The sequence below is a fragment of the Myotis nattereri genome (assembly GCF_964212035.1).
Source record: "Myotis nattereri genome assembly, chromosome: 14".
Lineage (NCBI taxonomy): Eukaryota > Metazoa > Chordata > Mammalia > Chiroptera > Vespertilionidae > Myotis > Myotis nattereri.
The window spans coordinates 59,509,899-59,537,809 of record NC_138089.1 but is presented as its reverse complement, the minus strand read 5'-3'; the positions used below and the strand labels follow the sequence as shown (position 1 = coordinate 59,537,809).

General features: G+C 63.6%; 1 protein-coding gene across 1 annotated transcript; it reads left to right on the top strand.

The window, feature by feature from the left end:
• Positions 1-1,005: 1,005 nt before the first annotated feature.
• Positions 1,006-25,904, top strand: MAPKAPK3 (MAPK activated protein kinase 3). Its single transcript, XM_081106530.1, has 11 exons — positions 1,006-1,106; positions 1,368-1,644; positions 19,041-19,180; positions 19,433-19,497; positions 19,916-19,995; positions 21,170-21,293; positions 22,411-22,486; positions 22,764-22,888; positions 23,272-23,357; positions 23,621-23,701; positions 24,373-25,904. Exons 2-11 carry the CDS (start codon positions 1,420-1,422, stop codon positions 24,520-24,522), a joined length of 1,152 nt encoding a protein of 383 aa, XP_080962656.1. The 5' UTR covers positions 1,006-1,106; positions 1,368-1,419; the 3' UTR covers positions 24,523-25,904.
• Positions 25,905-27,911: the final 2,007 nt, after the last annotated feature.

The following is a 27,911-nucleotide window of genomic DNA, read 5'->3' as shown; positions in this document are numbered from 1 at the left end:
TAGTCCAGGTGAGCCGCCTGGTTCGCGTCCCTCAGCCTCGGGGTTGGGGGCGAGTTGGGGAAGCGGGGGACACATGCAGGCGTGGAGCAGATTTGTCCAAGGAGACAGCAACACCCTCTGCGGTTCTAGACAAGTTGCTCCCTCTCACGGGGCTTCCATTTCCTTGGTGAAATAAGAGTTAACAGCTTGTGATGGGAAAATTGGCTCAAAAGTAAGGAAGCCTACGAACAGACCTACCTACATGTGGAAGGGAAAACCGGAAAGCTAATAGAGAATCTGCCACCGGGGTGTGGGAGGAGGAGAGTTTTTATTTTTCATTTATTTTAGGGGGAAGTGGAGAGAGAGAGAGAGAGAGAGAAACGGGTGTGAGAGAGACACAACGATCAGCCGCTCCCTGCAAGCAAGGGCCTCCACGGGGACAACCCGTGACCTTCGGTGCACAGGACGAGACCCCGACCGACCCAGCCACACTGGCCCGGTAAGGTAGGAGGAGACTTTAAACATGATATTAAAAGCTCAAACTTTAAGGGGGAAATTAAATGGGAATTTAGGATTTCTGAGTTAATGATGTTGTCTCCCAAGGGGAAAAAAAATAAACCAAAGGTATGAGCAGGGGGTGCACACAAGGAGAGAGATGCCAGTGCTAGAGAGACGCGAATCACAACGAAAAGCTATCTCACTCAGCAGGTGGGCAAAAATCGAGATTTTAGATTGGGCAAAGTGGAGGAACAAGACTCCTAGATCGCTTGTAAAATCAGGGGCTCGCACAGCGCGTGCGGGACCCGGTTTCACGCTGGAGTCTCCCCGCGAGGTCCCGGGAGTCGGGGAGGTTGCCGCCCCTCGGGAAGCCACGCCCCCTCTCATGCAAATCACAGCCCGGGGGTGGGGCCTCCTGGGGTTCCCGCCCCGCCCCGTCCTGCCTGGGAACGCCTGGCCCTTTAAGGCTGACCAGGCCCGGCTTCCAGTTGTAGACGTGCGGGGGAGGGGGTGCAGTCACGTGGGCCGCGGGCGGCAAGACTCGCGGCTCCGGGCGCCCGTGGCCGTCGGCTCCCGCTCCCGCCGCCCCTGCCCTTCGCCCGCGCCGCTGCCAGGTGCGCTGCGGTCAGGTACGCCCTCGCCAGGTGCCCTCCCTGCGCCCCTGCACCGCCCGTTCCCGGGACCAACGGCCCCTTTCGCACTCCATAGGTGCCCGGGGCGGACTCGGGGGCGCCCGGCTGCGCGACCACCGCCCCTGCCGCGCGTCCGACTCTAGGCAGTTGGTCCCCAGCGCATTCCCAGCGCGTCTGCCGGCGCAGCCCGCAGCCCCAGCCCCAGCCCAGCCCGGTCCGGCTCGGGCGCCACGGCTGGAGTGTGCTCTCCCCTCTTAGGTGGCTCTGGACGCGCCAGGCTGGGGCCGCCTCTGAGCGCCCCGCGGGGGCCATGGATGGCGAGATGGGAGAGGAACCGCGGGGCGCGTTGCCCCCGCCAGGTGCACCTTCCGGCCCCGGCCAGGCGGGCGCTCCGGCCCTCGCGGGGCGGCGGGAGCCCAAGAAGCACGCAGTGACCGAGGACTACCAGTTGTCCAAGCAGGTGCTGGGCCTGGGCGTGAACGGCAAGGTGCTGGAGTGCTTCCACCGGCGCACGGGGCAGAAGTGCGCCCTGAAGGTCAGTGGCCCTCCCCGCGCCCGCCCGGTGACCCGGAGGGGCCAGCAGCAGAGGCTGCGGCTCCCGCCAGGGTTCGTATGCTCAGCATCAGGTGTCAGCCTCACACTCCCCTGTGGGGCCAGGCTCCTGGTCCGCCCTGCTTTGGAGATGGGGAACTGAGGCTTAGCTCAGCTAAGCCCCTGGTGTCCCAGGGAGCAGAGGGTGGAGTCTGTGTGGGTAGAGCCTGCTGTACCCGGAAGTGGAGAAGGAGTGACCCCTGGCCCTGGGGTTCTGGCTGCGCTTGTGGTTGGAATGGGTCTGAGTTTCCCTCTGAGGCGGAGAAACCACCAAAGCTTGGAGGGGGTGTGGGGGGGAGCTACTTTCTCCTGCCTGCCTGCCTGGGCTGGGCCCTGGGAGCCTGCCTGGGCTGGAGCCGTGGGAGCCTCCCAGGCTGCATGGTGGGCAAGGCTGATGCCCATCACACCCGCGGGCAGGAGGCTGCTGACGGCTGCAGCTGAGTCACAGGCCCCATGTTGAAAAAGGCAAGCCCTGCTCCATGCCTGACCCAGCCTGGTTTCTGGGAAGAGGGCAGGCCAGCCAGCTAGCCATGTGACACCATAGACTGCCAGAGGGTCTGGTTAAAACCTCACTGATGCAGGTGGAATCGGGGGAGCCCTGGGAGTGGCTGATCTAGCGACCCTGTTCTGGCTTAAGCCACCTAGTTCTAGGCCCGGGACCCTGCCCCAGACCTGGAACCCCTTGAATCTGAGGACTTCAGTCAATTGCAGCTGGTGCCAGCGGCCACCTGGATGGGTAGGGCATGGCACGGAGCGTGGCTCCTGGAGGTTAGAACACAGCAGAGGCCCTTCCCATTTTACAGATGGTGCCATTCTGAGCCTGAGCTCACAGTCTGCTCTAACCTCTGGCCTGCATTTGCCAGCTCCGTGACCTTGGACTAGGTTCTGGAGTCTGGAAAGCAGGTTTCTGCCTCTGTGCGGGGGAAAGACGGGTTGGTGTGAGCTGGGGAGGAGCCGATGTGCAGAGAGCCTGAGGCAGGCCCGGGGAGGCGACAGGACTTATTTAGGGCACAGGGTCTGCAAGTGTCTGAGCAGGAGCCTGGGCTCAGCTCCCTGTGTCTTTCCCAGGGGCGCTAGGGCTGATAGCCGGGGTCGTATCCCTGGGTGGTCTTGGGGGTCAGGAGCCTGGGTCCAGAGGAGGCTCAGGGGTGGGCTGCTGAGTCCGGGTCTCAGACAGAGCTCCTCTGCCTGCTGACCCAGCAGTGGGGTGGGGTTGGGGCCCTCAACGGGTTCTTGGAGTCTTTCAGGGAGAAGATGGCCCTTCTAAGGGGGGAATAGGCTCAGGGGGTGAGACGTGAGCATGTCCGCCCTCTCCCTCAGCACCACCTTAGCCCTTTCACCTGTGTTAGTGTCAGGGTGCAGTCTGGGTGGGGAGGGGCCGCCTGAGGCCAGAGAATCTCTTCTTAGTACCAAGGCCCTGTGAGCCAGGGCTGCGCTCTGCCTGGCCCCCGTGCTGTGAGCGAGGCAGGCCTGAGGGGGAGGCTGCAGTTTGGGGGGCCCAGGCAGCACTGGCTTTAACCAGGCTGGGCCTGGGCTCTGCCCCGTAGATGCCATATCTGATGAGGGACTTGGGGCACCTCTGACTGCGGCAGCGTCCAGAGCACCTCTCCTGCACGCGGCGCCTCAGTGCCGTCTCTGCTCCCTGGGAGCTGGGCCGGCCTACAGCAGGCTGCCCTGCCGGACCCGTTAGTCTGATGGGTGAGCCTGCCTAGGGCTCCTGGCTTAGGACCTGGCCCCACGTTGGCCCTCGAGAGGGACATGGATTAGGTTTGGCCCCCACTTCCCGTTCTTGGCCCCCTCACACCAGCTGCCACACCTGGCAGTCCCTACCCAGCCAGGTAGTTCGCATTACACCTTCCAAACTGGGATTAGCACAGCCTTTGGCACGTGGGACCTGTCCTGCGAGTGGTGGCTCTCGCCTTGAGGAGGGAGGTGGCATTTTTCCTCTGACATCTGCCTCTGCCCCCTGCCCAGGAGGGCCAGGGCCAGGGCCTGGGCACCTTAGCACCTGGGCAGGCCGGGGCCCAGGGACTCAGCCAGTCCATGAACGGGTCTCAGCCTTTTCTCTGCCCTGCCTTGCCCTCTCCCCAGCTGCCCAGGTCAGCGAGGTGGGCCCCTGGGCTCCGTGTCTTTCTGCCTCCCCGCACCTCCATCCCAGTCCCCCAGGCTGACCTGTCTGCGTCTAGTAGCCTGGACACATTCAGGCCATTGCTGCCCTTCTTGGTGGTCCAGGCCTAGTGCCCCAGCCTCTCTCCAGGCCCATCCTCTCGGCCTTGTGGCCCAAGAAGGCAGACAGTGCTTAGCGTGACTCCTGGAGCCCAGCAGGCACCCCCAGAACAGGAAGAGCTGTGGTCGCTGTCCCCGTGGCTGTGGCTGTTCTGCAGGGGCCCTCGAGGAGCAGGCCCCTCCTTCCTGGGGAGCTGGGCCTCTTCCTCTTTCCCTCGGCCCTGACCGCTGGCTGGGTCCCCCACGGCCTCGCTGACACTCAGGGGCTCCCTCCCAGGGCAGCCTCCGCAGCTAGTGCAGTCACGCCTCTCTCCCTGGGCACGTGCTGCTGTCCCCTGGACAGGAGCTGGACTCCTGCTGAGTATGGGAGCTGGTGACTGCCTCCTGCTGACTTCTTGACTGTGCTCCCTCCCAGGCCTGACTGGCTCATTGGCACCCCAAAGTGTCACTCCTAACTGGACACAGCCCTGAAGCTCTGTCCCCACCAGTGACCCCAGCACATTGGAGACCCAGCCCCTCCATCCTGATCACAGAGATGAAAACTGGGACCTGAGGTGTAGTCAGAAGTCATGTGACCTGATTGGGCTGGAATCGCAGCAGAGGCCAGAATCCCCTCCCCGCCTGACTTCCTGCCCAGCCCACATGTGGTCCTCAGCCTCCTGGCAGGCGGGCGTAACCATGGCACTTGCTTAGGTAAATAAAAGCAAGAAAGGCCTTGCGGAGACAGCGGTTCATCACGTGGAAGGAGAGGGAGTCTGCCCTCTTGCCCTGCTCGCTGGTCTCTGGGGCTGGGTGGGGCCCTCGGCCCTGACCGCTGGAGCATGTTGGAGGCCCTCGGGGCTCCCAGCGCCCTCCTCTTCTGGTCTTTGTCAGAGAGAGTGGGGTGGCGGGGCGCTGGGCGCACATGCCCGGGAGATCCCCGCATCGCTCCTTGGGCGCGGCGGCCTGTGGGAGCTGGCCTCGGAGCCGGATTTGGGGTGAGGTGCTTTCTCATTCGGCAGCTGGCACGCCCTCGCCTACCTCTCCAGACCGGTCAGGGCAGCCTCCGCAGGGGCCCTTGCTACTGAGTCACCATATCAGGAAGTGGATGGAGGGGCTGGCGGCCCTGTCCATGAGTCCCCAGCCCTGTTGTCAGCGCTCTGAGCTTCTCCCCAGGCCCCTCTCCTGGGAGGGAAGTGTGTCAGGTGCCCAGGTGCCCACGCTGGCGGAGCCTGCTGGCTGCCCGGCTGGCACTTTGCTTTTTACCTGAGGATCCTCAGGAGGCATCGAACCCTGAGAAACGCAATAGTGGAGTTTCCAGCGGGAGCGGCTTGTTCGGAGATGCTGTGCGCTCTGCCCCGCGGGCCTCGCCCACAGCCTCAGAAGCTGCTCGCTCGCCTCCCGGCGGGGTCCCCTCTGCTGGGACTCCCATCGGGAGCCAGTGCCAGCTCTCCAGGCTCTAGGCCAGCCGTGGGCAAACTACAGCCCGCGGGCCGGATCCGGCCCGTTTGAAATGAATAAAACTAAAAAAAAAAAAAGACCGTACCCTTTTATGTAATGATGTTTACTTTGAATTTATATTAGTTCACACAAACACTCCATCCATGCTTTTGTTCCGGCCCTCCGGTCCAGTTTAAGAACCCATTGTGGCCCTCGAGTCAAAAAGTTTGCCCACCCCTGCTCTAGGCTCTGGTGTTGTGGATTCTAGGATTCTCATCGACAGCTCACAGTCTTCCAGAGCCTTCTGTTGAGCAGGCCCCGTTTTCCATGCGTGACACACACGTGCTAGCTTACCCCACTCCTGTCACCTCCATTTCATGGATGGAGACACTGGGGTTCAGAGAGGTGAGCCACTTGCCTGAGGGGCACAGCCCGAGTGGCAGGGCTGGGATTTAGCACCGAAGTCAGCGCGCCTGGTACAAACCTGTGGGCTATGGGAGGGTCTCTGACCCGTGGCTCTTGGGAGGGACCTGGCATCGTCCTCCACGGCCCCACGTGCTGCTCTGGGATTTGCCTACATCTCCGCCCGACACAGGACTGTGTGAATGGACAGGTGGTGACCCCGTAGGGTCAGTGCGCGAGGACTGGGTGGCTGCGGGGCCACCTCAGAAAGGTGGTGGTTCAGCCCACGCGTGTGGCCCGGAGGGCTGGGCCGGCGGGGCTTCAGGAGGAGCCTGCCTGCTCGCGTCCAGGTCTCCGGCCTGAGGAGTGCCTGGGTGCGGGCACGGGGTGTGTGACCACCTGCCTGGCGTGACAGCTCAGGGCCCGCTGTGGGTGCCACTTCCCACTGGCCGGCCTGTCCAGCAGGATGTGGCTGCTCTCAGCGGGGCACCCTGGGGGCCGTGGAGGACGGAGGGGCTGCGTGCAAGAGGCCTTGGTGTCGGGCCTTGAAGGATGAGGCCAGAAGGTCGGCGGGGACTGCCCCTCGGGTTCACACCTCACCCACCAGCGGCCTGTCGGTGGGGCCTCCCTCCTGCTCGCAGAGCTTGCGGTCACAGCATCCCAGGGCCGTGTGGAGGCCACAGGGTGCCCTTCAGCTCAGGCTGTGCAGGCCGGGCCTGGCCTTCATGGCAGCAGGTGATGCCGCCAGGGTTCGCCCTCGGGGAAGCTGTTCTTCCACGTGGGCATCCTTGTGGGGGGAGACCCTGCAAGGGGCCGCGCGTGGAGCTTGTTGCTCTGCAGCCCCCAGCTTCCTCGGGCCCAGCCTGGCCGCTGGCTGCCGGTACCCGAAGGTGAGGCACCAGGCCAGACCCTGGGTGAGGTGCTCCCAGCACACCTGGCCACAGTGCGCCGAGCCCCGCACGCCCGGGTTGCTGATCTGGGGCAGCGTGACCCCGGGTGCTGTCCTTTCCCTGGAGAACTTCGGTTCTGCCGTCCTCACCCCATCCATTCGAGACCCTGCGGGAGCCCACGGGAGGGGCGGCTGGGGGTGGAGGGAGGAGCAGGCTCCGGGCTTGAAACCCTCCTGCCACTCTCTCCCCGAGTGACCCTGGATGAGGACAGTTCCGGAATCGTCTGCAAAATCGCCTTTGTGGTGCAGCCAGCCCTGGGCGTGACGCTCCCCCGTTCCTGCCGGGTCAGCGACGGCAGCAGCTTCCTTGGGGGGCAGAGCCCTCGTTTAGTGTGGCCTGGGCACATTCGGGGTGGCTTGGGCACATTCTGGGAGGCCTGGGCACATTCGGGGCGGCTCGGGCACATTCTGGGAGGCCTGGGCGCATTCGGGGCGGCCTGGCCGCTTTTGGGTGGACAGTATTGGCCTTTCTGAGGACTGACTTGTATTCACCCTGAACCTGGGGAGCCAGCCCCTGTGGGGTGAGAAAGGGGGTGAAAGGAGCTTAGGTGCCGGGCTGCCCCGCCCACCCTGTGGGACCCTGTTGAACTAAGTGGATCAGGGCCTGTGATGTGATGAAGACCCTGCTGCGTGGGAACCGGGGCGCTGGCTGAGCGCAGGGCTGAGGCGGCTGTCGGGGGGCAGGAGCCCCGGGAGGCCTTGCAGCGCTGGGCAGACCTGGGACGCCGAACAGTGGCCGTGGGCTCCTTGCAGGTTTGGAATTAAGTTTCCATCATCTTTCGACGAGGGCTCTGTCCCTGTTGCTTTCTCTTTGTGGCGCTGTCTGTCTGTCTGTCTGTCTCCTCTGCCTTCCATTCCCCCCCATTGCTCCTTTCTCAGCTGTTTCTCCTGCTGCCGCCCCGTCTGTCCCATCAGGCGCTGCTGCTCTCTGGGTGCCTCATGGCTCCGGGCTGGCGGGGCCTCCTCTCTGCAGCCTGCGGGCTGAGGCAGGCAGAGGCTGACGGGGCGGGGGATGTGGGACAGGAAGGAGCGCCTGGCTGTGCCCACGCCACTCACAGTGCCACTCACAGTGCCCCTCCTGCTGCTGGCCTTGGCAAGGTGCTGGCGGCCTTGGCAGCTGGAGCAGCGGAGTCAGGAGCATTTGGGCCAAGCGTGTGACCGGAGGCGCCTCGCGGAGTGTGGGAAGTCAGCTTCCACCGCGGCCCCTGCTGTCGGGGCTCCTTTTATGGCTCAGCGGCCTGAGACGCTTGCTGGCGCCTGAGGCAGCGCCTCCGAGCCAGGGAGGCACCTGTGGAGGGGCTGGGAGGTGCACGCAGCCTGCCTCCGCCTCGGAGGGCACACGGGTGCGCACTGTCCCTCACTGCCTGGCACGCGCGCTGAGCAGCTGACTGCGGCCTGCACCCCGCACCTGACCCCTCACCTCAGCGAAGCTCAGAGGCTATTTTTAGGGCACTAAGGGCCAGGGCTCTGAGGGCGCAGCCTCCCTGAGGGACCCACAGCTCATTCTGCAGGCGCCCCGCGTAACCGGCCCCTTTCTCCGGGCGCGGCACAGGGCCGGTGGCTCTGCCTGTCCCCGGTGGGCAGTGCCACAACGCCGGTGGCTCTGCCTGTGTCTGGTGGGCAGTGCCACAGGGCCGGTGGCTCTGCCTGTCCCCGGTGGGCGGTGGCCCAGGGCTAGGGGTTGGGGATGAGAGCGCCCGCTGAACACGACACGGCAGGGCCTAAGAGTGGTTGTTGCCACCGCCATGGCACGGATGCAGAGACCGCGGCTGGGACAGGCAGAGCTGCTCAGTCAGGGTGTCACATCGCAGGGACACGCCCAGGCTGGGCTGGAACCCCAGCCTGTCTGGCAGCCAGGTCGTGGCTCTCAGCCCCCCCCCCCCCCCCCGCGGGCTCCGCGGGGAGGAGGAGCAGGGCCTCTGGTCGCAGCCTGACCACCTGGAAGAGGAGGGCTGGGTGCTCTGCTGGACCAGGGCCCCCTTCTGGCGGGCAGTGCCGTGGGCAGTGCCAGGAAGCGCGCAGGTGGTGGGCCCCGCCTTGCCCCCTGCTGGAGCTGCGCTTGCAGTGGAGTGGCGGCACCGGGAGTGGCTGGAGGACACCCCGAGATGCCCTCCCGAGATTCCCAGGGGACAGTCAGCCGTGGTGGCACTGCCCGCAGGGTCTGGGCTCCCCTAGGGACCGGAGCTCTGGGGCATGACTCAGGTCGAAGACCGCTCTCCACTGGACGCCAGGCCCCTTACACCCGGAGTCAGGCTGAGCCTGTGCCAGGGCGCTGTGCCCTAGGAAGGCCGGAGAGAGGGGATCGTCACTGCAGCCATTCCCACAGCAGGAGTGTCCCTCAGTGAGGCCACCTGATCTCGTGGGGGCCGGGCCTTCCTCCCTCCCCTGCTTCCCTTTATCACGTCTAGGGCTCCTTTTTGTTCTTAAATCCTCACGCAAGGACATGATTTTCAGTGATTCTGGAGAGAGCGGAAGGGAGGGAGCAAGAGAGGGAAATAAACATCGATGTGAGAGAGAAATGTTGTTTGGTTGCCTCAGGCATGCACCCCAACCGGGGATTGAACCCACAACCTGGGCACATGCTCTGACCAGGAATCAAACCCGTGACCCTTCGGTGCACAGGGCGATGCGCTGACCAACCGATCCACCAACCAGGGCGACGTCCATGGCTCCTCGCAGATCCGGGAAGCGAGGCACGTTGCCAGGAGCCGGCTGGGCGTCGGAGCCTGGGAGCCCTCTGGCTGAACAGCACAGGGAGAGAGGGTCAGGGGTCAGGGGAGGCTGGGATCCGGCTCCCTTGCCTGAGCAGGGCCATGGCTGCCTGTGCTCAGCCAGGCCTGTGAGGGGAGCTGCAGGGACAGGGATGAAGCCACGGGAGCAGGGAGAGATGGAGACAGGCAAGGAGGGGGGTTTGGAGGGTCCCTAGGCCTCTGCGCCATGCCTCCGGGGTTGCCAGGCCAGTGCCCCCAACGCCCCCCATTTGTCCATCTTTGTGGCATCTCCTCCAGGTGAGAGAGACCAGCTGTCACTCTCTGAGAGCCAGGGACTCGGACTGCAGTGCCTCAGCGGGGTCACCGAGGCCTGGCCTCACTTGCCCTGGCCGCCCCCTCCCGCTTGGGGAAGTGGGCTGCCCTCTGTGCCCTGTGCCGGCCCCGCAGGCGTCCCGGGGCGCAGTGGGCCAGCTGACACACATTCCGCGGCCCTTCAGGAGGAGGGACCATGGAAGGGGCGTTCTTTCTGAGATCAGAATGAAACACTTGTGTTTGCTAAAATTCCGCAGTCTTAGGATGAAGACATTCTATTTTTATACCGTCACAGAAGAAATAGCACCACGGTGATGCTCCCCAATTACGGAGCTGGTTTTGACAGGAAAATGCTTCCTTCCTCTACGAAGTTAAAGGAGGATAGCAGACCTGGACCCTCTGAGTGTGCAGGCAGGGTCCCCGGGGTCACAGGGCACTGGGGTGGCCCCTCCCGGCCCTCCGGGAAGCCGGTGGGCGGAAGGCCCGACCTGGCAGCTGCCTGGCGGAGGGAGTTCAGATCCTGCCGCTTACCTGGGGGGGCAGCCTCCGGGAGAGGGGGAGTCAGAGCTCTCTCAGGGCCTCTTTCCCCACCTCCACCCTAAGGCAGATGCTGAGAGTCCCAGACCTGCCCGGCCCCTGCCCTGTGTGAGGAGGGTGCGTGCCCATTTCACAGGTGGGAGGCTGGGGCTCGGGGAGGCTCACCACACGCTCTGCCCGGGGGGCCGTTGTTCAAAAGGGTGCATGCGCCTGAGGGCTGAGGGCGTGCTGTGCCCCGCAGTGCTGCCAAGGCCGGCAGCTGGGCTAGTGCCCTGGCTGGGGTCCCCGGCTCTCAGTCTTGCTTCCTCCCACCAGGGTCCCTCCCCCTCCTTGCCTGGGAGCATACCCCACCCTCTCCACCCCTCCCCAGACCGGCTTTGTTTCCAGGTTGTCTGTGGCTGGTGGGCAGTAGGTAAACTGAGGCCACCAAAATTTAGCCAATTAAAGGGTTCTATGTTCCTGAGACCTGACAGTTTCAAAATGCGCACGGCAGTTTCCCGGGGAGACCGCCTCGGCCACTCCCTCCCCTCCCGGGACTCTGGTGGGAGGTCAGGGAGGTTCCTGGCCTGGCAGCTCCGGCCACCCCCTCCCCCACCCCCATCCAGTACTCAGGCCTCGGCCTGGGCGGGCAGCGGCTGTTTGGGGGCCCTCCTTGTTCCTGGGTGCCCTCAGGAGGGGCTGCCCTTTCCCATCTCGCCTGCTCTGCCAGGTTCTGGCTCTGGACAGAAGGAGAAGGGCGGAGAAGGAGCCAGGACCAGTCCCCGAGGCCCTGTGTCCTCATCAGGCATCGAATGGGCAGTAACTCATCCTTGGACCCACATCGGCACCAGTGGCAGCCGGTGCCCAGCTCTGGGCCTGGCCCCCAGGCAGGGCCGGCAGATGAGCACAGAAGTGGGGAAGGGATATGTGCAATGGGCAGGCCTCCCTGGGCCTGAGGGCTGAGTCCCGGCCCCAGAGGACTCTGGGACTCGCAGGTGGCCCGTGTGGGCCGTGTGACGACGACGATGATGGTTACGGATGCGGCCGGGGAAGGGCAAGAGCGAAGGGTGTGGCCCGCTGGCCCAGGGCAGGGTTCCCGGCCCATCGCTGCTGTAATGACCACAGGGCACAGCCTGGTCGCGAGCCAGGGGCGTGGGGCCAAGCGCCACGTCGGGAAGAGCCCAGCAGCTGTCCGCATGGTCCCACTGCCCGGGGCCGACAGGCCCGGGTGGGGATCCGACTCTCACTGCTCAGCCCTGTGACTTTGCAAGTCACTTAACGCGTCAGAGTCACAGCTTTGCCACAGTGGAGGGAGGGTGCTGGGCCTTCTCAGGACACGGTGCTGGCAGGGCGCAGGGCGAGCAGTCACACTGCCCAGAAGGGCGAGCATCCAGCTGGGGCAGGAGGGGTCGGGAATGAAGTGAGCTGTGGTGGCGGAGGAGTCAGCGGCTGGTGAGACGGCCGGACACGGTCAGGGCCTAATGAAGCCAGGTCTGATCTGGCGCGAGGCCAGCTAACCCAGAGCTGCGCAAGTGGTTCCATTAGCTCCCGTAATGAGCTGGGAAAGCCAGGAAATGAGTGCGCGAGAGTAATGGCACCCGTCTGAGGCGCTAAGTGCGGAACGGTGGCTAAGATGTTAGACTTGATGCTGTCAGGCAGCTCCCCAAATAGCTCTGGTGCCCTCGGTGAGGGCAGCTCTGGCTTGATAAGGAAGTTACTGAGGCCTTTGCAGAACATGCCTGCCCTGGCCCGGTGGCTCCATTGGTTGGAACATCGTTCTGGGCACCAAAAGGTTGTTTGTTCGATTCCTGGTCAGGGCACATACCTAGGTTGGGGGTTCCATCCCCAGTGAGACCTGTATGGGAGGCAATCGTTTCTCTCCCCCATCCGCCCTTTTCCTCTCGCTTTCTCTCTTAAAAAAATAAAATACAATCAATAAAAACATATCCTCAGGTGAGGATTAAAAAAAAGGACATTCCCGCTCTGAACCCTGAACTCGAGGTCAGTCTATACTGTCCCATCCCTGGGGCTCAGGCCTCTGCTCCGAGTGGACTGGCCAGGGGCGGGGTGGAGTGTGCCCTGACCCAGGGGAAGATAATCCCCGGTGACCTCGGCGCTGGGAGCCACAGGGACCTCAGATCTGGCTGAGCTGAAAAGGCCCGTCAAGGAGGGCGTGTGGCAGATGCAAAGTGCTTCTCTCCCCCCCACCCTCCCCTGCAGAGAACAGAGGTTCCCCACAGGGGAAAAGGAGGAGCTGAAAGCCCGCGTTTTTCTGTAATATTCTGTTCGGTCCCGCCGCCAGCATGTTCGGCGCTGAGCATGTGCACTCCGGTGCCTGCCCTTGCTGGGGCTCGGAGCAGACCCCAGGCGAGGTGTCAGGGCCATGCCAGCCCCTCCTGCCACTCCCCTGTCCATACTCCGGCCCAGGACGACGCTGGAAGCCCAGGAAAGTTCGGGGCCTCGTGATGTTATCTCAGCGCTCCTGCTGGTGTGCCAGGCGACAGTGCCAGGTGCTGGCCTCATGCCAGGCGACAATGCCAGGTGCTGGCCCCAGTCTTGATGAAGGTCCATATTGGATGCGGTCATTTGACTCTATCTTTCGCACAGTTATCGTTGAAGGTGTTGCCGGCTGTCATACGGGTCCCTCAGGAACAGCTAATGCTAAATCGCTGTAAGAACTTGGTCTTGGCGGGAGTTCAGGGAGTCAGTGAGGTGCTCCCCGTCCCTGGTGATGAAAGCAGCGGAGCCGACCCGGCTTCCTTCCTCGCCAAGACCACCAGGAGGCTCAGAAGGGAAGCGCGTGCTGGATCAGTGTGGACCTCTCTGGGCTTCGCTGCATTTTCCTTTCTCTTCCTTCTAAAGAGGAACAGGTGTCTTACTTGGCTCCCGTCACGCTGTCGGGTTATGAATGGCGGCAGCCCCGTGGTCAGGGAGCCGGGCAGTGACATGGGGACTTGCAGTGGCCCCGAGGCAGGGAGGGAGGACGGGGTGCCCGCCTCCGCAGCTCTCTTGTTGGAGGGAGGATCTCTGGGGCTGTGGGTTGTCACGAAACCCAGCATCCGTATTTCTTCACTCGGCGGCGCCTGACTGATGAGAGAGATTGTAGGCCCCGTGCTGCCCCCGGAAGGAGGGGGGTTCCGGCAGAGGCCGCAGGGCGGGGAGGGGGAGAGCTGCTGACCCAGGCTGGTGGCCCGGGGCCCCTGTGTGTGTGAGACAGATGGACACCTGTGAACACTGTCATCTGAGGAGAGCCAGCCCCGGGGAGCTGGCTGCGGGCACTGAGCATGTGGGGGGCTGGGGGCAGCGCCGCGGGGATGGGGCCTCAGTGGGAGCGGAGGTCCAAGCAGAGGGTCTGGCGTGGTCACCTGCGTGGGCAAGGCTGTCTGTCACAGGTTGGGCTGTGACAGCAAGACCCCAGCCTTCCTTGGGCACCTCTCTGTGCCAGTTCTCTGCCAGGCACTTCAGAGAAGGAGGAAATACTAGATGAATAAGTGGACAGATGGATGGGCCCATTCTCCGGGGGTTCAAAGCCCACATCACAGAGGCTGGAGCCACAGGCCCACACACTCACCCCCCCATCCTCCCTACACCCACACCCCTCCACACACACCCCCTATACTGGCATGTACGCGTGTTCCCATGCACGCCCCCCGCCCCACACACCCCTGCTCGTGCACACGCCCGTGCACCTAGGCACGCGTTTATTTCAGAACGAGTTTCCCGAGTCTTGCAAGCTGTAGTTTTGGCCAGAGCCTCTCCAGCTTGGGGCACCCGCTCCTGACATGGCCTCTCAGGGAGGGGCTGCGTGGGTCCTTCTAGCCCCGCCGTCCCGCAGCCAGGTCATGACTCACCCTCCTGAGCCTCTTGCCTCAGTCTGTCACCTGGGCGGGTCCCGCCCTGCTTGCCTCACAGGGTGGCACCAGCGCTCCCGTGAGACACGGGCGTGTTTGTCAATGTGTTTCCAGCGGCAGATGCTGCTGCTGCTTGCCCAGCTCCTGCGGGAAGATTCCTCCGCCCACAGCGCCTCCGTCCTGGGGTGGGGAGTGTGTGGAGGCGAGGCCCATTCCGAGGCGCCGCTGGAGGCGTGGGCTCCTCCGCCCTCATCCTTTGCAGGGCGGGGCCCAGGGTCCGGTGGGGGTGGTAGGGCACTCGGCCATCCAGCTCAGGAGGCGGCTAAGAGAGTGAGGGGAGAAGGGAGGCGAAACCACTGGCCAAAGCCTGAGGCTAGAGCAGTGTCCTTCGTGCAAGGAAATGCCCTCTCGCCCTGGCCAGTTTGCTCAGTGGTTAGAGTGCCAGCCCTCGGACCAAAGGGTCTCAGGTTCGATTCCCAGTCAAGGGCATGTACCTGGGTTGCAGGTTCCATCCCTAGCCCGGGTCGGGGCATATGTGGGAGGCAACCAGTCGATGTGTCTCTCTCAGATTGATGCTTCACTCTCTCCCTCTCCTCCCTCCCTTTCATTGTCTCTACACATAAAAAAGGAAATGTCGCCCGGCCGGCGCAGCTCAGGGGTTGAGTATTGACCTATGAGCCAGGAGGTCATGGTTTGATTCCCGGTCAGGGCACATGCCCGGGTTGCAGGCTCAACCCCCAGTAGCGGGGTGTGCAGGAGGCAGCAGATCCATGATTCTCTCTCATCACTGATGTTTCTATCTCTCTCTCCCTCACCCTTCCTCTCTGAAATCAATAAAAAATATATAACAACAACAAAAAAGGGAATGTCATCTCACATTCCATGCTCGTGGCACGTCCCTGGGCCACACCTCGCGCACAGCCGGGAGCGCCCTCCCTGGGAGGAAGCCGGGATCGCATCTCCCAGGTGTGGGGATTCCTGTTGGGTGCCAGCTGGGGCTGTGCAGCTACTTGGGAGCCATTGCAGACCCTCCAGCTTTGGGGGACCCCTGGAGAGCCCAGGGGGTGGAGGGCAGGAGTGAAAGAAGGGAATTGCTGTTGGGTTGCCAGAAGGCCACCCCATCTTTTCTTTCAAGCTGTGCCTGGGGACCAAGATGCCGGGTGGCCCCCTTTGGGTTCAAGCACTTGGATTTGGGGTCCATGGAGACCCAGGGGCTACTCCACGGGGGCAGGAATATGGGAGTGGGGCTACAGTAGGTCCTCTGCGAGGAACCCCTGATCAGAGGTCTCCCCTGCTTTTTAAAAAATATATATTTTATTGATTTTTTACAGAGAGGAAAGGAGCGGGATAGAGAGTTAGAAACATCAATGGGAAACACTGACAGGCTGCCTCCTGCACGCCCCCTACTGGGAATCGAGCCCACAACCAAGGTCCACGCCCTTGTCCGGAATTGAACCCGGGACCCTTCAGTCCGCAGGCCGACGCTCTACCCACTGACCTAAACCGGCTGGGGCCGAGGTCTCCCTTTTCGTTCCCCTCCCCCAATCTAGCCCAAGGCCTGCAGTTTCGCATTAGGGAGCCACAGGCCAGAGAAGCAGAGGACTGGCCCCAGGTCGCACCGAGCACAGGAGCGGAACCGGGGCCTCCCATCCTAGCCCCGCGCTCGTTGCCAGGCCTCGGAGCTGGGCTTTGCCGGGGACGGCTTTCCCGAGGGGAGCGTGGATGAAGCCGGTGTGCAGCAATGGCCTGTGGGCCGCAGCCGTCAGATGGGCCCCGAGGAGAGGGGGCGAGGCCTGGCTCACCCGCGAGGAGGGTGAGGAGCAGTGGGGACAGCGTGGCCGCCTCTCCTGTCTCGCGTGCTGAGCCTTCCTGGGTCCCCATCGCTCCCCTCCCTCCGTCCTCGCGACGCGCTGTGAAGGCTCTTGCTGCCGCCTCCGCGTTCGATCTGGCCATTCAGTTGGTAAACGTTCTCTGAGCCAGTGCTCTATGCCCGGCCCTGTGCCTCCGTCCCGGGACCCAGAGGTGAGCCGGCGGACTGGCCCTGCCCCTCTGGGCCACCGTCTGATGAGGGAGGCAGCATGGTGGCTGCCTGGCGGGGAAACAGCTGCATGAGCTGGGACCGGCTGCTTCTCTCTGGGCCTCCATTTCTCAGCTGAAGATGGTGAGAATGAAGTCCCTTCTCCCTAATATTTATAAAGGGCTCCGAACAGAGCCAGGCACGTTGAAAGTGCAATGTGTGTGTGTGTGTGTGTGTGCACGCGTGCGATTAGGGTTATCAAAAGGGACAGCTAATTGTAGGTTGTGAGCCAGTGCTACCCAGGAGGGAGGTAAAAGGGGAGGAGGGGGAGCTTTTCCGAGAGCTGGGAATGCTTTCTGTCAGATGGGGGTGTGGGTTCCAGGGGTGTGTGCAGTTGTCAGAATTCATTGAACTGGTAATAAAAAGAACAACAGCATACCCGCTAGAACTGGACTCTTGGAACTGGTGCATTTTGCTGTACGTAAAGTATACCTCAGGAAACAATGTACATCAAGGAAGACAAAGAAAGGGTAGAGAGGAAACGAGGGACCCTTGAGACCCTCTTGAGACAGCGTAGTCAGGGAGGGCTTCCGAGAGGAGGTGACACTGGAAGGATGCCTAGAAGAGAAGAAGTCTCTGGCTGTGGGGAAGGGAGAGGAGGAAGCTGAGGCTCTAAGACGTTTGGGACCACACTCCGTGGAGGGGTGAAGAGTGGCAGCCGGGAGATTTGTGGGCAGCTGGGCCCGGGTGGGCCTTGCGGAGAGGCCGGTGGTGGCACCTGCGTTTTCTAGGGTCAGCGTCTCCCTGCTCCTGGGCCTGTTCTCAGGGCCTTGGCACTCAGAGAAGCACTATTTTAACTGGGAAATGAGTCCCTAAATATGCACTGAGTCGGACGGGAGGCATTGGGAAGCTGTGGCTCAGGGCAGCTCCGCCTTCCCCCACTTCAGTGAGCACAGGGTGCAGGCCGGCTGTGAAGCTCTCTGCCCGCCTCCTCTCCCCTCCGAGACCTCAGGCCCCCTCCCGCCACAGCCCCTCCCACATCCCCCGCCCCCTCGTTTGGGAGCCCAGTGTTTGGGGCCAGGCCCCTGCCTGGGAGCCCCAGCTTTACAGACCTGCCTCTGCCCTCAAGTTGCTTCGGCCTGGTGGGAGGGACCGAGGCACAGACCATGGGGCAGGTGCTGGGAGGACTTCCAGAGGAGGAGGCGCCTGAGCTGAGCCCAGGAGGGAGTTGACCGACGGAGGAGAGGGCCAGAGTGCGGCCTGTGTGGGACCAGCAAGTGCATCCTCTGGCTAGAACCCCACCTCCCGCAGCTGGGGTCCTCTCTGCCCCCGACTCTATTTCCAGGTCCACAACCTTGTGCCATCCCGTGTGTGGCCCTGGCCTGGGGCCAGAGGAAGAGGAGTGAGGTGGGAGAGGAAGGCGAGCCCTGGGCGCCAAGGGGACAAGGATAGGGGTGGATTTAGAGCAGGGAGAAGTGAAGGGCCAGGTGGGGCCAGGTGGGGCTGAGGACAGCACAGAAAGTGTTCCAGCTGTGGGCTTGGGAGTTTTTAGAGAAAAGAGGGGGCTTTGGTGGAGGTAGAGATGCCAGAGTGAGGCAGAATGAGGAGGGGTCCAGGAGCCAGCCTGGGGTCCCAGCAGGACAGGGTCAGGTCAGGCAGGAGGCCAAGGAGGAAAGGGGTGCAGAGAGAGAGCAGGGAGGGAGGATGGTGTGTCTCGGGTCCTCTGGCTAAGGACTGGCGTGCCCCTTGCTAGAGCCACCTCGGGACACAGTCGGGGCTGATGTGGGGCGTGGGACGGCCAAGCCTCTGCCCCCAGCACCGTGAGCAAGAAGCTGGTCGGTGGGGCTGTGTGGGCACAGCATGGAGGGGCTCTGTGAGCGCAGGGCAGCAGGAGCAAGAGGCCCCTGGCTCCCAGGCTGGGCAGTGGAGCAGGGCCCCCAGAGCTGGAGCTCCCTGCACCCCCAAGCTAGAGGCGAGGTGAGCTGCTCCAGGAATGAAGGGGCAGCCAAGGGGCAGCCAATGCCGCACCCACTGCCTTCCTCCCACCCGAGCCTAGAGCGCTCGGGCCCAGAGCCTGCCCGGCACCGTGTGCAGCAGAGGAGACCACGGCCGGGGTGGCCCAGGTCCTGTGGGTGCCGAGCGAGGCGGGGCTGGCCTGAACCCCAGCCTTGGGCTCCCACCCGGGTCCTCAGCCCCGCTGAGCTGGAAACCCAGCCTTGCGGGGTGGGGTGTGGGGTGTGGGGGAGGGCCTGTTGCTGCTCTCCCCATCCCGGCCACGTCGCCCGGCAGCCGACTTCTCCCCACTCCAGGCCACGCTCATTTCCAGCGACAGGCCTTCTGGTGGCAGCCATCGCCCAGGGCTGAGCGAGCCTGAGTGAGGATCCCTGCTCCGCCCACCGCTTCCTGCCTTGGGTGCTGCATCCTGTGGGGATGACTCTGCCATCGCTCCGTTTTGCAGAGTTGTGGGCTGCGGCTGGGAGCTGGGAAAGTTTGCCTGAGGCCACACTGAGTCATGGGAGAAATTTAGCCCCAAACCCGGACTGCACCCCACCAGGCCGTCACCTCCCACAGCTGGGGTCCTCTCTGCCCCCAGACTCTCTTTCTGGGCCCACAACCCTGTGCCATCCCATGTGTGGCCCTGGCCTGGGCCCCACAGCCCATGTGCCATTGGACTTGAAACCTGTTCCATTTCCACTTCACTTGCCGCCCCGAGAAGGGAGGCGGGGGCTGCCCCTCCCAGGGCCTTCCCGGGCCCCAGCCAGGCTGCTCGAGGCTGACCTCACCCCCTGGAGCCCGCACCAGGGAAACCCGGATTCACACCCTCGCTGTGTCCTCCATAAGCTGGGCGCCCGGGGGCAGGTCCCTCTCTGCGGGGTGCGGGGGGCAGCGGCTCTGTCTCGGGTGCCGCGAGCCTGACGCTGTCTGTGCTGCCTCCAGGTCCTGTACGACAGCCCCAAGGCCCGGCAGGAGGTGGAGCAGCACTGGCAGGCGTCGGGCGGCCCCCACATCGTGCGCATCCTCGACGTGTACGAGAACATGCACCGCAACAAGCGCTGTCTGCTCATCATCATGGAGTGGTGCGGCCCCTGCCTCACTGGGACCCGTGGTTCCCGGGACTCCTGGGGAGGGTCTGAGCTCACCACCCTCCCCTCCTTCTAAGAGTTCAGTTCAACCCACTCAAGCTCAGGCTGTTCGAGGCCCAGGGAGCTGCCAGTCACTGTTCCCAGGGAAGAGCAGAGGGCCTGAGGCTGTGGCTGGGGCAGGGGCAGGGGCAGGGGCAGGCTGGCGCCCGGTCGTCCCGCCCTGCTCACAGCCGCCTTCTCTTACAGCATGGAGGGTGGTGAGTTGTTCAGCAGGATTCAGGAGCGTGGCGACCAGGCTTTCACTGAGAGAGGTACATGCCGCAGCTGGGTCACGGGGCGGGGTGAGGGGGCGCAGAGGGGGATTCGGACTGAGGGGGATCACGTAGAGTTGCCGTGTGATGCTGGGCAAGGCCCTGCTCCTCTCTGTGCCTCAGTCTCCCCAGCTGAACAAGAGGGTGAGACAGTGTCCCTGCCCCAGGGAATCCTGGGAGTGTGTAGCACCTGTTGGAGATGGGCTCTCCATGGCCTGGGGTGGAGGTAGCCCAGGCCTGAGGAAAGAGGGCTAAGGCATCCCCAGAGGAAATTAGGGTGACTGGGTAGGTGTATGGGATGGGGTTCTGGGGTGCAGGAGTCCTGTCACCATCTGGTGCTATCCCAGGGGGGGAACAGGGTGGGGACCCCAGGCTGCCTGGCCTCTGACCGGCATCATTCAACCTCCTATGTCTGCAGAAGCTGCAGAGATCATGCGTGATATTGGCACCGCCATCCAGTTCCTGCACAGCCAGAATATCGCCCACCGAGACGTCAAGGTGAGGCTCCAGGACCCGAGTTGGGGGGCCAAAGGGGGAAGTGTGAGTCACAACCCCCAGTGGCTCCCAGCACCCGGTGCATGGAGGCCGAGTCCTTCAAGGGCTCTGCTCCTGGCCCAGGCTGGTCTTCCAGTCTCTTCTCCCCTGGCTCCAGCTCACTTGTGCTGCTGCAGCCACACAGGATGCCTTCAAACTGTGACCCAGTAGCTGCAAGCCTAGCTGAGTGCCTGCTTGAAGCCAGGAGGCCCTGGCAAGCATCTCGTTTAACCCTCACCTAACCCTGTGAGGTTAGGGGCCAGTGCCCATTTGACAGATGAGAAAACCGAGGCTTTGGGAGAGATTGTCATGCCCAAGGCCATGAAGTTGCCACACGGGTTGGTTCATTCATTTTATTCAGCAAGGAATTTTGTGAACACGTCCTGTGCTGGGCCTCAGGCAGGCCTGCCTGACACCGTTGGGGCTTCTGTGAGGTGACAGCCATAGTTTCGAGGTCGAGCCCTCTAATGACAGCCTTTTTAGGGAAAGAAGCCATTCGCTAGGCGGCGAGGAGGAAGGAGCCGCAGTGGGTCCAGTTGCCAGGGCTGCTAGCTCTCTCCGTGGACGGCTTCACCCACCGCGGCCCTCCTGCCTTCCTCTCCAGGGGGGACTGGGTCTTAGAGATCATGATCAGGCCGATGGAATGCAAACTGCGGCCGCCCTGCACGAGCCTGCCCAGGCCCAGAGCTTAGCCTCCCGAGGCCTATTCCCTCCCTGGGCCAGGGAGCTGCGGTCCAGCTGCTGCATCCGGGCCTTCCTCTGGCCGGTACTGCCCCCCCCCCCCCCCCCCAGTTCTCCTAGGACTCTGGCTCCACCTGCAGCCCTCTGCGAGCCCTTGCTTTGCTTTGGCGCTGGCTCCCTTTTTCCCGAGGGGAGGAAAACCTTCCCTTGTGTAGACAAAACCTGCTTCCCCGTTTGATCCCAATCCGAGGTCGGGTCATCTCACTCGAACCCGGGAAAGAGCTTTCCCTGGCTCGACACTGGCGCCTCACCCCACCCTGCCTCCTCTCCTCATGGGCCTGGCTCCTCCTGCACCAGCTGGGGTGAGAGAGGGAGGAAGTCTGGCGAAAGGTCACCTTGGGACTCTGTCCCCACCTGGTGCCTCGCTCCAGACCCATGCCTTCTCTGCCTGGCCCAGCCCGAAAACCTGCTCTACACGTCCAAGGAGAGAGACGCGGTGCTCAAGCTCACCGACTTCGGCTTTGCCAAGGAGACCACCCAGAATGCCCTGCAGACACCCTGCTACACTCCCTATTACGTGGGTGAGTCCTTGGGCATGGCGTGTCCCCCCCTTCCCACACCGCACCCTGCCGTGGCGTGGGGCGCCGGTGGGCTGCAGAAGCCAAAGGGTTAAAGCCCGGCGGCGAGGGAGGGGCATTCTGTGTGCGTGGAGGCAGTGAGGTGGGGGGCCGGAGGCTGCAAAAATATTCTTCCGAACTTCAGCTTCTGCTTTTGAAAATAGATCCAGGAAAATTCTGGCTGTGGCCTGTGAGCCAGATGACATCACAGCAGCTCTAAATATATACGTGATAAAGTCTGCTCAGCCCTGGGCAGAGCCCAGCGCGGCGGGTTTTCTCTCTCCGGTGCTTATCTTCCTGGGACTCAGATGCGGGAAGCGGGCAGGCCTGCCCTCCTATAGGAGGGGCGCGGGCTCCAGCCGCCTCCTGTGGCGGGAGGGCACCTGGGTGCACACACTCGTGCTTCCTGGAAAGTTCCTCGCTGCCTGTGAACGGGCAGCCCTCAGATCTGGAGGCGTCCCTGCTGAAGGTGCCCCACAGGGGCGATGCTGCCTTCGCCGAGGGCTCTCCTCCCCCAGGAGCCTTCCGGGAGCTGCGAGGGGCGCCAAGGCCCCGAGACGGTGACAGGGCCCTCTGTGTGTCAGGACCTGGGTGCAGCCTTTCAACTTCAGTCTTCTGGCCGACCCATCCCATCGCCCTGGAGGGAAGACCCAGGCCCACGGATGGTGGCCAAGCGGACAGTGGGGTCCAGAGCCCTGCCCCACCCCTCCTTGCCCTGTGTGTCAGGGAGGCAGGGGACACAGGGCACCTGGGGCTGAGGCCCTCGCATCTGTGACTGGACCTGGCCGAGCCCCAGGCCGGCCTTTCTCTCCTCTCCCCGCCATGGCTGAGCCCGGCCCGATGGAGCTGGGAGGCTCCTTCCTCACGCCCAGCCTGGACGCGGGTTTACTTCTTCTTCGGGGAGCTGCGTTTCCTCCCCCAACTTCACACACATGCTGCCTTCCCAGACGGTGCCAGACACCAGTCTGCTCAGCCCCGCTCCCTCGCCTGGCTCCTGCTCCCCACCTGCCCGGGCTTCAGGCTCCCGCCTGGGCTCCCAGACCCTCGGGGCTGAGACCCTCCTGTGCCCTCTGCCCTGTAGCTCCTGAGGTCCTGGGTCCGGAGAAGTATGACAAGTCATGTGACATGTGGTCCCTGGGCGTCATCATGTACATCCTGTGAGTACAACCGTCTCCGCCTCCTGCACCCCATGTACCCTCAGAACCACAGGCTGCCCTTCCCCCGGTCATGGGACGCCCCTCCTCCAGGCCGCCTGAGGCCTGTCCACACCAAGGGCAGAAACTCCTGGGGGGGTGGGGGGAGGAGGGACGGGCAGAGGGCTGGCATTGTTGCCATGGCGTCCGGCTGCCTGTCTCCCCAGTTAGGAGCGGGGGGAGGAGAAAGGTCCGCCCTGGCACTGTCCCCACCGGTGCCAATGCCCTCCGCCCTCCGCAGCCTGTGCGGCTTCCCGCCCTTCTACTCCAACACGGGCCAGGCCATCTCCCCGGGCATGAAGCGCAGGATCCGCCTGGGCCAGTACGGCTTCCCTACCCCCGAGTGGTCGGAGGTCTCCGAGGACGGTGAGTGAGCCTCCGCGCCGGACCCTCAGCCTTCACCCTGCAGACCCCACTCGGGGGTCAGACCCCCCTGTGTTCAAGGGCTGGCTCCCCTGCCTGCCAGCTGTGTGCCCCAAGACAGGTCACCTGACTCTTTTGAACTGCGGTTTCTCTCTCTGTCAGATAGGCTCAGCATTTGCCTCCTTGCAGCTCCCTCTAACGCCCGGGCCCCATCCCTACCCCCCTGCGGGGACCACGGGCAGGCCTGCCTAGGTCCGTCTCCCACTGCTGCTCAGCACATGGCCCTGGACCCCGGCAGGCTGACAGCGTGGGTTAGGAGTCTGGAAGCTTGTGGTGTCTGGGGCGTGATGGGGGGCTGTGCCCTCACCCCTCCCCTCTCATCCTAGCCAAGCAGCTGATCCGCCTCCTGCTGAAGACGGACCCCACGGAGCGCCTGACCATCACGCAGTTCATGAACCACCCCTGGATCAACGTGAGCGCCGCTGTGGTGGGCAGGGTGGCCAGCAGCACTGCCAGGCAGGCGGGCGATGGCTCGGGGGGCCTTGGCGTGAGCCACAGATGTGTGGCAGTGCCCCGCCTACAACCTCACCTTGCCGCTGCCCCCCGCCAGGCTCCATCAGCTCCCTGAGCCTCGGTTTCCCCATCTGAGCCTGGGAGAAGGGGTGGGGGGAGCCAGTGATGTGCCTGCCACCGGGTGCCCGCAGGCTCTAACCCACGGGCGCGGGCCCCTTCCAGCAATCCACGGTGGTGCCGCAGACCCCGCTGCACACGGCCCGAGTGCTGCAGGAGGACAGGGACCACTGGGATGACGTCAAGGTGGGTGAACGCGGCCTCGCTCTCCCTGCAGGTCCCAGGGCTTTGGAAGAAGGGACACCAGGGTGATGGCTGCTCAGAGTCTGGGTCTTTGGCCCCGGCCCCGGCCATGGAGCACCATGTCTCTGTGACTGCACCAGCGGTCCACCCATGGCACATGGCGCTGCACTGCCCCCTCCTGGGCGGAGCGCCCGGCTCACTCCCTCACCCAGGGGGCTTTGGCCGTACCCGTCTTACGATCTACACCACTGGGGGGCGTTCAGCCTGGTTTTAGACACAGCAGAGGCCAGGTTGGAGCATATGGGGCAGCAGCTGAGAACCCCCGACTCCCCGGGCACAGCCTTCAGGCCCCAGTGCCTGCGTGTCCAGTAAGATAGTGTCCCTGCCGGCCTCGTGGTTCTGAGCCCGTGACACGGTGCGGGTCCCTGTCCCGCTCTCCCGGGCGTGGGCCCAGGGAGTCATTAGGCACTTCCTGCGCCTTCGCGGGGGAGCATCGTGTCCACCACAGAGGACCGTGGGGAGGACCGTGTGATGCGCACAGACAGGCCTCGTGCTGGGCACACAGTAGGTCCTTGGGCAGCAGAGGTGTCATCGCCTTTGCTGACTTTACGGAGGGGCCGCCAGGCGGGAGGGTGCTGGCCGTGGAGGTCGGTTCATCCTGACGTCTGTCCCAGGAGGAGATGACCAGTGCCCTGGCGACCATGCGCGTGGACTACGACCAGGTGAAGATCAAGGACCTGAAGACCTCGAACAACCGGCTCCTGAACAAGCGAAGGAAGAAGCAGGCGGGCTCCTCGGCCTCGCAGGGCTGCAACAACCAGTAGCTCCCGGGCCTCGGAGCCTGCGGGACGGACTGCAGGGGGCTGAGGCCCGACACAGAGGGCCCAGGTCATTTTTGTTTTAAACACAAGGACTATTTTGCTGTGTTTTAATTTGCCACTTGGAACTTCAGGAGGGGGGACCGTGGCCCCAACCTCCTGCAGCCCCAGTGCAGGCCCTGGCCTGAGAGGGCAGAGCCTGGGGCCGGGGAGCCGCCCTGCTGCCGCAGTGCCTTCTCCCTGATGCCCTGCCCTGGCCATGCCTTAGACTTCTAGGCCATGGGAGTTGTGGCTGGGCTTCCCTCCTACTATGAAAATGCCCCCCTGTGGGGTGGCCAGATGGGCCTGGCCTTGGGAAAGGCATCTGGCCTTTGGTTGCCATGGTGACCAGGGACAGCGTTGCTGTCTGTGAATGCTGAGTGCGCGCGCAAGGGAGGGAGAAGGGGCAATTGAGGGTCGTCTGCCTTTGCCTTCGGGGGAGGCTGTCTTTCTCTCACGCCTGCCCCCTCACTCTCGGCCTCTCTGGTCTCCCAGAGGCCGCAGGCTCAGCCAGCCTGCCTCCCGGGGTAGTCCCCGTCTTGCACCCCCATCCCACAGGGCCCTTGGGGCTCCTCCTCCCCAGGCCCTGGCCCAGCCCTCCCGTTACCCCCCTCCCCAAGGAGTGGCCTCTCATCTCAGCGGAGGATGGGAGGTATTTTTAACGCTTTTCTACTTTGGAAAATGTCACTGTGACAAAAGCCAGTTCCTCTGCTCCCACCTGCTCCCGGGATCCCAGGCCGGAGAGCCTCTCCCCATGATGGTTCGTTCTCCGCCTGCCCTGGGGGGCTCGGGGCCTGCAGTGGGAGTAGATGGCTGCGGGCGGGGCCAGGAGGCTCCCTGTTCGTCAGGGCTCTCTCTCTCTCTCTCTTTTTTATTTTTCCTAGAGAGAGTGGAAGGGAGGGTAGCAGGAGAGAAAGAAACATCAATGTGAGAGAGACACATCGATGGGTTGCCTCCCCCATGTACCCTAACCAGGACAGGGATAGAGCCTGCAACCGAGGTACGTGCCCTTGATCAGAATCAAACCCGGGACCCTTCAGTCCTCCAGCTGACGCTCTATCCACTGAGCCAAACTGGCCAGGGCTCAGGGGCCTCTTTTTACCCACATCAGACCCGAGGTGGTGGGAGGCTGCCGAGTGACGCTTTGAAAGTCTGGTCCCGGCCCGCGCCGGAGCGAGAGCATTCCTCCAGGCTCACCCAGCGCCACGTGCCCCCGATCGGGTCTGCCAAGTGCCTGACACCCAGCCTGGTTCCCGGCGCCTCACCCTTTACTGGCGGGGAACCCCTAGACCATGCCCATGGGAAAGCACTGCTGGGTGGTCGGACGAATAAACACCATTTGGCATTTCCCCCTGGCTCTGGCTTCTCTTCGTCTGTATGAGTGGACAAAAGCGGCTGAGGGCAGCCACTCACACCCACGAATGATTTTACACTCATTGGAGAGGGTGCCTCGGACGGATGAGCAGGCCGGCTGGCTGGAGGGCCGCTGTGCCCGGCCCCCCCCCTCGCCCCCCCCCCCGCACGGGAAGGTCAGAAGAGAAGAGGACGGCAGCCGCCCCCCACCCCCGCTCTGTGCTGCTGTGCACTGTGTGTGTGACACCCACCCCCGGCCCCGTGTGCGCCAGCGTCTGCCCACAGCGGCCGCCCCCAGCTGTGTGCCAGCCTGCTGAAGGGCAGGCACAGTGCCTGCTGCAGCGCTGAGCTATTTTCAGAAGCTGCCAGATTTCATTTGGCAGCGAGAATGTTGGGGAGTGGAGGGGGCGGGACGCTGGAGACTGCCTTTTGACAATGACTCCAGCAGAGGAGCACCCTCAACCCTGAGGGGCCCTGTGGGCAGCCTCGAGGGGGGCCCTGACTGTGGCATATCCCCCCTCCCCCCGCTCCTATCCTGAAACCTCCCGGATTTCGAGGGCTCATGGGCTCCGCAGTAGCTCGCCGTCCTCCCCCTTCCTCCCCCAGGGTGTGGGGGAGTGAGGAGGTGCTGGAAGGCTGGGACAGGCTCCCAGTCCTGAGTTGTGCGCTGCTTCCTGCCTGGCGACCTTGCACATGGCCTCCAGCTTTCCTGCCTCAGTTTCCTCCGCTGTGTAGTGGGATGATAGTGCCCACCTGGGAGTCATCTCGTGCCCAGCACCCATTTGCTGTCCCAGCAGCCTTAGCCGTCAGGGAGAGAAGTGCTGGGAGTTGCTCGAGGGAAAATCAATCCAGCCCCAGATCTACCTCCGGGTTTTCCACGCAGAAAACCAGGCTTTGTCCACCTGTGGGGCTCACTCCCAGGGGCCCGCTCTCCAGAGCAGCATCACGTGGCTTCCTGGACCTCGGCTCCAGCTTGGGCTTCACGGAGGGGCCCACCCTTCTGAGGGGCGCCTGGCTCCCCCGAGGAATCCTGGGTCTCACGGAAGCTGTGGTCAGACCCGCCTTGTCGTGTACTCTGCCCAGTGAAATGATGGCGGATGCAAAGGCGGATGGGGTCTGTCTAGTCACCAAGCTGCAGAGACACGGACTCCTCCCCTTGGCTACCGAGCACCCCTGGGCCCAGGACCCCCTGCTGGGGGCAGGAGGCAGCGTGGGAGCCACGGACAGGGTCTCGCCCCCGGGAGTTCACCCTCGCGAGGGGAAGAATAAAATACCACACGGACACGTGTTGCATCTCGGGCATGAGGCGGTCTGTGAAGGCAGGATGTGGTGGGGAAGGAGATGTCACGGGCCGGTTTAAGCCAAAAGGGGGAATGTATGCACCCCAGTGGCTGGGATGTGCCCATAGGTTCTGGGGTTGATGCAGAACTGCAGGGATTGCGCCCCTCAGCTCTGCCTGTCTGTGTCTCCCGGGGCCGACCTTGATCTTGCCCGCCGGCATGGCCTCCACACGCAGGACCATGGCTTTGGCGGTCTCGGCATCTGCTCGGGCGTCTGTCGCCTGAAGTCCCAGGGAAGGATTCCCGCTGGCACCCGTGGCCCTGTGCTGTTGGGGGGGAGCAGAGGCAGTTAGCAGAGGAGCGGATGGAAGGGTCCCCCCAAGTCTCCAGTCCGCCGGGTCGCTTCCCATGAGGAGCCTGGACGAGTGACAAGCCCGGCCCCGGGCCGGGCCCCCAGCTCTCACAAACCAAGGCTGGGGGGCCGGATGCCTGGCCAGGTCAGCCCGTTTGGCCTCCGAAAGGCTCTCTGGGAAGTGGGAGCCACTCCCTGAGGGTCCGCTGGGACCGGGTGGCTGAGCAGCCAAGTGGCCACACGCTCGCCTCAGCCTGTTCAGACGCAGGCATTTGCGGGGCTCCAGGTCACTTCCCTGGGAGCTTCCCATACAGCCATGAGGAGTCTTCACACATGTGCACGTGCGGGTGCTTGTGTGTGTGCATGTGTGT

Bases quoted from the DNA above. Each gene is read 5' to 3' on its own strand.
- MAPKAPK3 (XM_081106530.1), top strand. From the start codon at position 1,420: ATGGATGGCGAGATGGGAGAGGAACCGCGGGGCGCGTTGCCCCCGCCA. The intron at 22,487-22,763 runs GTGAGTACAACC...CGCCCTCCGCAG, and splicing joins GGCGTCATCATGTACATCCT to CCTGTGCGGCTTCCCGCCCT. The intron at 23,702-24,372 runs GTGGGTGAACGC...CGTCTGTCCCAG, and splicing joins ACCACTGGGATGACGTCAAG to GAGGAGATGACCAGTGCCCT.